The sequence below is a fragment of the Salmo trutta genome, chromosome 33, assembly GCF_901001165.1.
Source record: "Salmo trutta chromosome 33, fSalTru1.1, whole genome shotgun sequence".
Lineage (NCBI taxonomy): Eukaryota > Metazoa > Chordata > Actinopteri > Salmoniformes > Salmonidae > Salmo > Salmo trutta.
The window spans coordinates 12,236,959-12,249,476 of record NC_042989.1 but is presented as its reverse complement, the minus strand read 5'-3'; the positions used below and the strand labels follow the sequence as shown (position 1 = coordinate 12,249,476).

At 41.5% G+C, this 12,518-nt stretch overlaps 1 protein-coding gene across 5 annotated transcripts in view; it reads right to left on the bottom strand.

Annotated features, from left to right (window-relative positions):
* Positions 1-12,518, bottom strand: part of LOC115172392 (melanoma inhibitory activity protein 2) — a 28,683-nt gene that overhangs the window by 16,024 nt on the left and 141 nt on the right. The window contains exons 1-2 of one of the 5 annotated variants that reach the window (XM_029729801.1): positions 9,392-11,852; positions 59-190 (exon numbers count right to left, since the gene is read on the bottom strand). In XM_029729801.1, coding sequence (XP_029585661.1) covers positions 59-190; positions 9,392-9,433 — 174 coding nt within the window. In that variant the 5' untranslated portion in view covers positions 9,434-11,852. Of the gene's footprint in view, positions 1-58; positions 191-2,387; positions 2,734-9,391; positions 11,853-12,518 lie in introns of those variants that run through there. The other 4 variants (XM_029729803.1, XM_029729800.1, XM_029729804.1 and 1 more) reach the window with 4 other exon arrangements.

Sequence of the window (12,518 nt, the reverse complement as noted above, 5' to 3'; positions counted from 1 at the left end):
ATGCTGTTGTTCATCTCTATACTTGCATGCTGGTATAAATATCAGACAGTCAACTTACACATTGGTAGAACCTGCAGGTGAACAATAGGAGGGTGCCCAACCCCAGTAACGCAGTGACGATGACAGCTTCCCATGGTAGTCCATACAGGTCAGGACCTGGCCTTACATCATCAGGAAGGGATGACACAACCTGGGTAGAAAATCAGATAAATTACTTACAATAAAAAAAACTTGCTATAGTATTTTTATTCAGGTTTCAGGTCCTGGATTGTGGGTATGTGACAGTCAAAATGCAAACGTCCAACTTCCTCTAAACACAGACACACAGCTAGTTATTGTGAGTGATTGAAAAGTAAAGCGATTGTCATTGCAACAAGGAGCCACAACAAGCTCGCATACAACACCATTGTCAACTCCAAGCTTAGGACTCTGGGTCTGAACACTTCCCTCTGCAACTGGATCCTGGACTCCTGACGGGCCGACCGCAGGTGGTGAGGGTAGGCAACATTACCGCCGCCACGCTGACCCTCAACACAGGGTTGTGTGCTTAGTCCCCTCCTGTACTCGCTGTTCAACCACAAATGAGTGGCCACGCACAACTCCAACACAATCATCAAGTTTGCTGACAACACAACGGTGGTAGGTCGGATCACCGGCAACGATGAGTCACCCTACAGGGAGGCGATCAGTGACCTGGCAGTGTGGCGCCAGAACAACAACCTATCCCTCAACGTCAGTAAGACCAAGGAGCCGATCGTAGACTACAGGAAACAGGAGGAGTGAGCACGCCCCATCCACATCGACAGGGAGGCAGTGGAGCAGTTCGAGAGCTTCAAGTTCCTTGGTGTCCAAATCACGAAAGACTTAATATGGTCCAAACACAAGCGCACAGTGATGAAGAAGGTGCAATAGCATGGGCCCTCAAAAATCCTCAAAAAGTTCTACAGCTGTACCATTGAGAGCATTTTGACTGGCTGCATCACTGCCTGGTATGGCAATAGCACCGCCCTCGATTGCATGGCACAGAGGGTGGTGCGGACAGCCCAGTACTTCACTGGGGCAGAGCTCCCTGTCATCTATATCAGGCGGTGTGGTAGGAAGGCCCGGAAAATCATTGAAGACTCCAACATCCCAAGCCATAGACTATTCTCTCTGCTTCTGCACAGCAAGTGATACCAGTGAATCAAGTCTGGCACCAACAGCCTCTTGAACAGCTTCTATCCCCAAGCAATAAGACTCATAAATAGCTACTACTCTGTTTATCTTATATCCTGATGCCTAGACACCTTACCCGTATACATATCTACCGCCATCACTCCAGTATCTCTGCACATTGTAAATATGGTATTGTAACTGACCTTGTATACAGTATGTTTACTTATTGTGTTTGTCATATTTCTTGGGTGTTTATTTGTATAACATTGTTATTGATTATTGCATTGTTGGGTTTTGAGTTTGCAAGAACTGTATTTCACTGTACATGTGACATTAAAACCTCAAATTTGAAACTAACTAGCCAGCTATCTAGCTACTTAGGGTGTTTTCACACTTGGTCTATTTCAGGCAATTTTTGTGAACTCAGTGCGGTTGGCTTACTTTTTTGTTTTGAGATCGGTTTGCATGAATTCTGCGGTAATGTGAACAGAAAGCTTCCCAGGTTCTCTTGTCAGTATTTCCGCACCACACACACTATTTAGGCATTTCTGCGCATCCTTGACAATCGTTAATCAATATCTAAAAACAGCACGTTTTTCCCCGCGAATCTCCACATCTTCTCTGTTTTGTTGTACCAATGTGAGGGTTTATGGTAGAGGGACAGGTGTTGCAGTAGTCTAGTGTGTGGTACAGGAATAATTACAAGCGAACCTGGGGAGTTTTGTGTTCACAATACCCTAAAAAGGGAACCGTACCTCTGAATTCAAGCGAACCGAACTCAGACCACCTCTCGAGAGGGTATCGGTTCGCTTCGGGGGCTCTTTTGAGGGGTCTGAGTTCTTTTGGCGTGTTCACACTGCAACAAAAAAAATTAAGCGACCCGCACTGAGTTCACATAAATTGACTGAAAGGGACAAAGTGTGAACACACTTACATTAGGATACAACAGATAGCTAACGTTAGTTAGCTGGCTAAATTAGCTAACATGTCATTAGTTTACGTTACATTATCTTACCAGGAAACAGTGTTCTCGTGGACAGCAAGACAAGACACTAGCTAGCTAGTTAACTAAACAATGTAGATAAGCCATATTTGACAGTCCTACGCAATGAATCATTGAATTCACACAAATTACAAAGTTGGGTTACTTTAGCTAGCTACACCATTTGATGTTTTTAGCATTGACTAGTCCAAGCTAGCTATCTAGCATGCTAACTGGATTTGACACTCACATCTCTCACTTTCTCCACGGCTAGAGTGTAATAGGTCCTTGCTGTCATTTTAAAATCAGCCAATTGGGTAGCAACTGCCTCACCACTTGTTTGATCTTCCATTTGTCGAATATTTCATTGAAATATTATTTCCATGATTATATTAACATTGAAAAAACGAATGCCAAGCTGTCATCCTGAAGTATCAGTGGCAACATGAAACTAGAGAGTTGGGACACGTATGACGCTCAAACGTGCGCAGATTGATGCTATTTTATGCACCCAGAACTCGCTAAAACGACTCACTTTCGTTTATATTGTCCTAAAACGAATATTGGTTGATTTGTATAATTCTAATCCTACACAATAATGTGTTTTATTTGACCTTTCACTCAAAGGGAGTATTAGTAAATGTTACAACGCCCCCACTTCCTGCTTTAATGTTGAGTTGGTATATTCTCAACGTCACCAATTGAATCCTACAGACGAAGAACCGTATATGTGACATTTTTCAAAAAAAAGAGATATACATGAAAAATCATTATTGGACATCCTTTTTCTATAGTGAACCGGTTTCACAAGCTTTCCACGCGCTAATTAACAATATTTTTTAATTTAAAGATAGGCTCTCGTGGAATAACCGTTTATGTGCACCACTCAGAATGGACGGACAAGCGCACAACTTTTCTGTTGCTGATGAAAATCGCCGAAATGTGGGAAAGAAACGTAAAACAAAACTAAACGAATGGAAAGACAGCCAAAGGAAGATCTTACGGGATGCGGGAAAACCCCTATACAAATCGTAAGGGTCAAGAAAACACTGGGAAAAGCTGTCCAAGAGGTATGTGGAAGAACCGTATATCAAACAATCAAGCTAGCTAGCTATAGAGTACAGTAACTAACATGTATGTTCTGGGTTGTCTCATTTGTAACTATAGAGAAAACATATTAGCTAAAGTTCGTTGGCTACTAACTTCTACATTATCGTTACAAATGTTATTGCTAGATTATAGAAGAAACATAGCTAGCTACTTTTTGTCCATCCACCGGATGATTCGACATGGCTACAGTAGCTAGCTAGTTATATGTAACGTTACACTGTATCCTGCAGGGAAGAGCGTGTTCCACAACGTGCAGAAAGGATTGTGGAAAGTTGACTGATGAGCGCAAGCTGCATCTGTTCAACAGTTTCTACACTGTCCCAAACGAGAAACAACAAGCGTTGATTCCCTCCGGCTTAGAACAGGTTAGAAATAGGACAAAACTTATATTATTATAATAGCTATATTGAACACTTGCATAGTTTAACTTTGACAGTAATGATACGTACATTAACGTTAACTCTAAAAGTGCAGTGTTACACAATGGTGCAATACAAACTCATTCTGTGTATAGGTTGGGAGTGTGTGTGAAAGATGGGGGTCCTGATCAAGCAATACCCTGAATGTGCTACAGTATATGTTTTACTATCAATAAATGTATATGTTCTACAAAGAGAAGAATACCACATCAACTGCAAAATTCTGGGTTTATAGGGACATTTCCGAACAGCAGAGTCTCAATTTCGGCCAACCCAGGAGTGACACCTGTGGCAAATGTGACGCATTCTTCACTAAGATGTCAGCAGCAACATCTGAAGAGGACAAGAGGAAGATTGCAGTTGAAAGTGAGTTGCACCATCGAAAAGCCGAAAAGGCCTCTACACACAGCTTCAAAGTGACACTGAGTGGGCTAAAGCCAATGCTGACTGCCATGTCATTTCTGTGGATCTATAGGGGGTGATGTACACCCCTAATCTGACCCACTCCAATGTCTACTATCAGCGGCAGCTGTCAAATTTTAACCTTTGCATCCAGGAACTTGGAAAAGAAGATCCTGCATACATGTGTGTTTGGCATGAGGGGATTGCACACCGAGGGTCCATTGAGGTAGCAAGCTGCATATTGAAGTGGGTGAAGACAAAATTCACACCACTCACCAAACCAGAGGTGCACAAGTTGATCATCTTCAGTGACAGATGCTGTGGGCAGAATAACAACTGGCGGATGCTCAATCTGATGTCGATGCTCGTCTCTATGGGTTACTTTACCCAAGTTGAGCAGAAGTTCATGGTCTCTGGTCATTCTTTTCTTCCTTGTGATCGATCTGTTGCCACCATCGAGAAGAGGTGCAAGGAGTCAGTCCTTCATACACCTGATGATGTTTCAAAGATGATACTTGAAGCACAACCAGCAAAACCATTCAAGGTGATGAGGATGCAATGTGAAGACTTCAGGCACCTTCCAGATTCTGTCCTCAAGCGACCAGCTGGACTACAGATCACCTCAGTGAGGTGGTTAAAAGTCACAGGTATTGCACAGAAAATAGTTTACTAACATCCCATCAACATGTAACATGTTGTTCTAACAATAAAATATCCTAATGATTCCCTTTTTTTATTCATTACAATATACAGTATTTCTCTCTGTTACCACATTTAGCATTAACTCTAAGCAGTTAATACTTATTTACTGCCGTCACCTCAGTACAGAAGGACATTTCTTGCCTTTAGCATGGGTTTAACGCAATTCAAAACTTAATTGCTGATCATAGTGTTAAAGGCAAAGAGAATGGTTTTCTGAACGTTTTGTAATATTGACCTTAGGGACCTGGATAATGGACATGCATATTGGCACATCACATTGATCCATATTTGATATGTACAAGTTGTGCTTCTTTTGATTGAATTAATTTAATTGTATTCTATTTTTGTAGTTATTCTATGGTATGTTCACATTGAGGGCTTCATTTTAAATGAGACTAAGATTTCATGACTCAACTTTTAAGAAAAGTAATCAGTTCTAAAGTTGATAGACCACCTTTAAATGAACCTCCATACAAATTAATTAACTACATATTGCATTTAAGTTATTTACATGAAGGGCATCTGTACTTGAAAGTACTTAAAACATCATATCAGGTGTTAAAAAAGGACATTTTACAAGTGTCATGCAAAATGTCACATATACTGTTCTTCCACAAACTGAAATCATCGCTGGAGATATACTGTTCTTCCACATTCTAAAAATGAAAACAGCAATAAAATAAGTATTTTTTGAAATAACAAAAAAAGATCAATTGTTGTTGGAAGATATGAGTATGGTGAATTATTTGTCAACCATAAAACACCTAATGTGGTACACACAATTAATAATATAAAAATAACTGATTATCTTAAAATGGAAAAATTGTCACATATATGGTTCTTCGTCTGTAGGATTCAATTGTAGAACTATCCATGCTGTCTTGCATCATTAGGACGCCCCTACCCCATGATGTTGTCATTTAAAAATGGTTGAAGTTACAGTTAGGTTAGAGTTGAGGTTAAGGTTGGGGTTAATATTTAGTCTAGGGAAGGCCAAAGGATTCCAAATAGCCCAAAATCTGTCCACGAAAATAATCCACGAAGTGAGGAATTTTTGTATGGAGGTCAATGAGAGTGTCTAATTTGGTGAACAACAAAATCTAATTGCTAATTTGCTATGTGAGTCTTATTTGATCGAATATAAGTTTCGTAATGGTTAGTTTGTTACAAATGCACTGTTATAAGGGAAGGCACGTGGCATCTTTGAAAAAAATACTTTATATCGGAAGTTGTCATACAGATAGAGGACCCATCAAATAAAATGTTATTGGTCATACACCTTTTGCAGATGTTATTGTAGGTGCTTATGATGGATATAATCAGTTTTAGCATGGACATAACCCCTTTTAGCATGGGGAAAGGGGGATACCTTGCCAGTTATACAATTCTGCATTTAACCCAACCCCTCTGAATCAGAGAGGTGCCAGGGCTGCCTTGATAGACATCCACATCATCACCCGGGGTACTGTAGGTTAACTACCTTGCTCAGAGGCAGAACGTCAGATTTTTACCTTGTCAGCTCGGAGATTTGATCTAGCAACCTTTCGGTTACTGGCCCAACACTCCCATTGAGGGTTCCACCATTTTAAAGTAGTCAACTGAATGGGGATTCCTATGAATTGGGAGCAATTAGCCAATGAAGAAGAAGAACATTGAATACTTTAAAATGGAGATAGCCTCAATGGCACTGCCCATGCTGTCACCGATGCTATAGTGGCACAGATACAAGAGTCCTCTATCTATCTCTATAGACTTTTGTTCACATGCATATCTACCTTATCATTGGCTAAAATGGTCCCACCTGATCTCGCCTCTTTCCATCTTACAGGAAATGTATTTCCATTGTTAGAGCGGTTCACTTTACATTCTTGTCAATATAATAGACAATCCTTGCTGACACTCAAGCTGATGAAACGTGGATGAAACAAATGCAAATTATGGTACTCTACAAAATGTTTTGAAAACAACACATATTCAACCTCTATACCTATTCTCAAATAATCTATGAACATGGAATAAGTGACCATTTCCCTCCAGCTGAGACCAATTGTCCCCAAAGTCCCTCCACTGCCACCTGCCCTGCCCTTTAGGAGTAGGCCCAGAAGTTGTTGTTGGTTGGGTGTTTACCTTTCAGCTAACTTCTCAGTGCATGTCCAAAACACTACCTCTCACTCACCTGGTCAACATCCTGAACCTCCATCTCTATTCTCTATTTAAAATGCTCATGTTATTGCACTACCACAGTGCAGTGAATAGCCTAGTCACCAAAGCCAACTCCTCAGAGTGTTGGATGATGACAGTGATAGATGATATATTGCATACCAGAGAAACATACCAGAGGTTTTAAAGTACCAGCTTCTTCAGCTATCGGGCCAATTAAAAGTGTATCGGGCTGTTATGTCTAATTCAAATGCCACAACCAAAGTTCCCTCTTGGAAGAATTAAGCTATTCTATTATATTGATGATGAAGAGGGGGTATTCATATTGACACATGCATTGTGCAGTCCAATCCTTTTAAATTAGATCTCATTACATCTCAATAGATGACCTCAATAGATCATATCTGTCGGAAAGATATCAGTTTGTCTCTGTGAATGGTTTGTCCTCTGACAAATCAACTGTATATTTCGGTGTTCCTCAAGGTTCCATTTTAGGACCACTATTGTTTTCACGATATATTTTACCTCTTGGGGATGTCATTCGAAAACATAATGTTAAATTTCACTGCTATGCGGATGACACACAGCTGTACATTTCAATGAAACATTATGAAGCCCCAAAATTGCCCTCGCTGGAAGCCTGTGTTTCAGACATAAGGAAGTGGATGGCTGCAAACTTTCTACTTTTAAACTCGGACAAAACAGAGATGCTTGTTCTAGGTCCCAAGAAACAAAGAGATCTTCTGTTGAATCTGACAATTAATCTTGATGGTTGTACAGTCGTCTCAAATAAAACTGTGAAGGACCTCGGCATTACTCTGGACCCTGATCTCTCTTTTGACGAACATATCAAGATTGTTTCAAGGACAGCTTTTTTCCGTCTACGTAACATTGCAGAAATCAGAAATGTTCTGTCCAAAATTGATGCAGAAAAATGAATCCATGCTTTTGTTACTTCTAGGTTAGACTACTGCAATGCTCTACTTTCCGGCTACCCGGATAAAGCACTAAATAAACTTTAGTTAGTGCTAAATACGGCTGCTAGAATCCTGACTAGAACCCAAAAATGTGATCATATTACTCCAGTGCTAGCCTCCCTACACTGGCTTCCTGTTAAGGCAAGGGCTGATTTCAAGGTTTTACTGCTAACCTACAAAGCATTACATGGGTTTGCTCCTACCTATCTTTCCGATTTGGTCCTGCCGAACATACCTACACATACGCTACGGTCACAAGACGCAGGCCTCCTAATTGTCCCTAGAATTTCTAAGCAAACAGCTGGAGGCAGGGCTTTCTCCTATAGAGCTCCATTTTTATGGAATGGTCTGCCTACCCATGTGAGAGACGTAGACTCGGTCTCAACCTTTAAGTCTTTATTGAAGACTCATCTCTTCAGTAGGCCCTATGATTGAGTGTAGTCTGGCCCAGGAGTGTGAAGGTGAACGGAAAGGCACTGGAGCAAAGAACCGCCCTTGCTGTCTCTGCCTAGCCGGTTCCCCTCTCTCCACTTCTCTGCCTCTAACCCTATTACAGGGGCTGAGTCACTGGCTTACTGGTGCTCTTCCATGCCGTCCCTAGGAGGGGTGCGTCACTTGAGTGGGTTGAGTCACTGACGTGGTCTTCTTGTTTGGGTTGGCGCCCCCCCTTGGGTTGTGCTGTGGCGGAGATCTTTGTGGGCTATACTCGGCCTTGTCTCAGGATGGTAGGTTGGTGATTGAAGATATCCCTCTAGTCGTGTGGGGGCTGTGCTTTGGCAAAGTGGGTGGGGTTATATCCTGCCTGTTTGGCCCTATCATCGGATGGGGCCACAGTGTCTCCTGACCCCTCCTGTCTCAGCCTCCAGTATTTATGCTGCAGTAGTTTACGTGTCAGGGGGCTAGGGTCAGTCTTTTATATCTGGAGTATTTCTCCTGTCTTATCCGGTGTCCTGTGTGAATTTAAGTATGCTCTCTCTAATTCTCTCTTTCTTTCTCTCTCTCTTTCGGAGGACCTGAGCCCTAGGACCATGCCTCAGGACTACCTGGCATGATGACTCCTTGTTGTCCCCAGTCCACCTGGCCGTGCTGCTGCTCCAGGTTCAACTGTTTTGCCTGCGGCTATGGAACCCTGACCTGTTCACTGTGATTACTATTATTTGATCATGCTGGTCATTTATGAACATTTTAACATCTTGGCCATGTTCTGTTATAATCTCCACCCGGCACAGCCAGAAGAGGACTGGCCACCCCTCATAGCCTGGTTCCTCTCTAGGTTTCTTCCTAGGTTTTGGCCTTTCTAGGGAGTTTTTCCTAGCCACCGTGCTTCTACACCTGCATTGCTGGCTGTTTGGGGTTTTAGGCTGGGTTTCTGTACAGCACTTTGATATATCAGCTGATGTAAGAAGGGCTATATAAATACATTTGATTTGATTTGATTTGATGACAAAGGGGTATATTTAAAGCAGTCATTTAAACATTCTTACCTGTACAGTGAGCCATTTCAGAAGCACCTCAGCCATCAGCATATAAGCAATAGTATCACTAGTGACTTGACGTGTAGAAGTCAAAAGATATTCCACCACTGCTTATCTTTAACTCCCTCCCTGGTTTGCCCATCCAGCTACCAGTCTGAATGCCCCCCCCCTCAGTAGAGATATATTTTCTTTTCAGGTTGGTTAGGTCTTCGTTTTCCTTGCGAGTAAAACAATCATCATTGATGCAGTTTGTCTTGTCTGTATCTGCAGGAGAACCTATTGTATTATGACACCAATTCATTCTTAAAACATGAAGACATTGTCAATAAATGGTGTTCAGATTTAGCACACTTCTAACAATGACCGAATGACAAAAACTTTGACAAAATATGCTAACCTTTCCAATGTTGACATGCAAGAGACATGCAAACACTGGTAGGAATCTTTTTGTTATGTTTGACAAGAGTATTTCTAGTTTTTGTAGTGACACACATTTTGTGGATTTGTCTTCATCCTCCAGAAACCCACCAGATGGAGTTTTTGTCTCATCCATGTAATACTGCAGGAGCCTCTCAAAGTCTGATATTATAGCAAGGTCCTTATCACCATCTTGGCCCTCATTCAAAGTCTCTGAGCGTCTTAGACTGTAGTCAAGCCACAGGAGTATGTGCTTCCCAAACAAGTCCAACAAAGTAGTTCTCACCTGCACTTAGGTGCTTTTGGATATTCTTGTATTCTTTCAAAAATGTTGTCGCTCTGTCAGAGTCCTCTACTGAAGGTGACTGAGACTGTGGTTCTGGTTCATGGAGGTCCAAGTCAGGAATAACAGGTAGGGGTTCTTGTTATTCTTCTTCTCATCCCTTTAGTTCTGATAATTCTTGATAATTAGAACAACTATCTAAAAGGAAATTCTCACCTGAATACAATGTATCATGGTCTACTGTTCTCTCTGACAGAGTAATGACATCATTAGCTTCATCAGTGGGGGAAAGCTGATTGACTGCTGGTAAATTATCAAAGCTAATTCGCCCATCATCGGTTTCGCTATCCTGTTGGCCTAATTCTTGTGCTCGCTCCTTCTCAAGACTGATCTTATTATGCAATCCTTTGGTCCTTTTTAAAAGTATTTCCTTGCTACTGACTCTTAGATGTGATTACTGTCATCCATCTGATTCCTGTTTTCTTGTGGCAGATTTTTGTCCTCAATTGCTGTCGTCTGGCCATTCATCATCCTGGATCTATCCTTCAGGACGTTTTCCTCGTCACTGTCTTTTTTAGATTCATTGACTTCCCGTGGTCATGAATGAAATCTTCCACTGACAACTTTTCTGTATCTGCCTCCTCAAGAATTGCTGTCTGTCTTTCTTAATTTCCTGTTACTGTCTCAGGGGGAACTAGCTCTGAGCTATCAGGATAACTTTTGATTTTAGCATCATGTCTGGAACGGCTCTGTGTTTCATCATTCTCAAAGACATTGTCTCGCTCAACTTCAACTATTTTCCCTGGTTCTATCCACTCTGTCTCAGTAACTTCAATATTTGAACCCTCTCCCTCTTCCTCTATCTCAGATGCTTTGCCCACTATATTACTTTCCCTACCATCATTGGCTTTTTCAGATAAAAGTGTGTTACTTGTAGTGTCATCATTTAGTATAGTTGAGTCTAACATTGGGTCATGGGTTATGTTTATCAACCCTACTTTATCTATGGGATCAGCCTCAATGTGCCACTCCTTGGAATGATCAGAGGAGAGAAATTCTTCTTGATCAACAACTTACATTACATTGGAATTACTTTCCTCATAGTTAGAAGAGAACGAGTGTTTCAGAGAAAATGAATCTTTGTTGATTTCTTCAACATGAACATTCTTATCTGGTGCATTGAATGCATTCTCATTCTTGTCCTTACTTTCCACCTCCTCACTTTAGGTAATCAAATGATGTCCTTCCTGTCCTGAGACATTTTCAGTGACAGGTTCAGCTAGGGACAGATTCAGAATAGGTTCAGCTTTGTCAGCATTATGCAGATAGGGGTCAGGTGTCTGTGTGATCTCCTCCAGCACTGAAGCATCATCTGTAGCTGGCGTGTTTGTCTGATTATCACTGTCCTCTTCTGCTGGGCACTGAGCCACTAGAATACTGTCCTCTCCTGTCAGATTGGATGAGACCACTTTAATGCCTGTAGGGTCAATGTCAATGTCTTCCACCTCAGCATACATCAGGTAGCTCCTCTGTTAATATTTCTGATTTTGTCTGAATAAGAGTCAAATCAGATAGATTTGAAATCCCTGAGCCTTCTAAAATGTCCCGACCAACTGAATGATCAGTCTCAAAATCATCCAGGCTATTTTCAGAGAGGTCAGCAGCAGGACTCTCTTGATGGTGATTAGAGACATCTTCATCACTTGAATGCATAAGCCCATTGAGGAGCACAGTTTATTTTTGCATGTCCTCATTGTCCAACACCAATTAGTTTGGCTCTACATCTCCACGAGAATGGAAAGGTTCATTAGTGGTGGTGACATCTAACTCTAATCTACCTGCAGAGTTATGCTCATCATTTTCACTGATCTCAGCGGTAGCTTTTTCAGGATCAACTTCAAGATTCAGTATGCCAGTTGTGTTCTTTAATTGAGGGTCGTGGGACAATGAAATATTCTTGCTAGTGTCAAGTAGCTTTTTGAATGCCTCCTGTATTTCATTAGCACTCTGAACCTTACCTATATCTAATGGAGGGGGATGTGGAGCCTCATTGCTGTCATTACCATCATATGGGATAGCCGTCTGAGGAGTAGCGGAGATCTCTCTATTGGCATCTGCGGCTGCCGGTTTTATATCTGTTACCTCATCATTTTGAGCATTTTTATAATCAGTATCTGCCTGAAATTGTGATGCCAGAGTGTCAAACATGGATGAGAACACAGACTGAGACTCTGTTTCTGACTGAAGGCTTATATTTTTATACTCTTTATCCTTGTCTATAACTATATCCTCCTCTTCCTCATTATCCTGTTCCCCATAAAGGCCTGCAATATTGTTATAGATGCTGCCATACCACCCTGCATCTTCCTCTTTTCTAAATTCACCATCTTTGGTGATTTCTTCCTGACGGTCTTCTTGACCGTCGTCATAATCCCC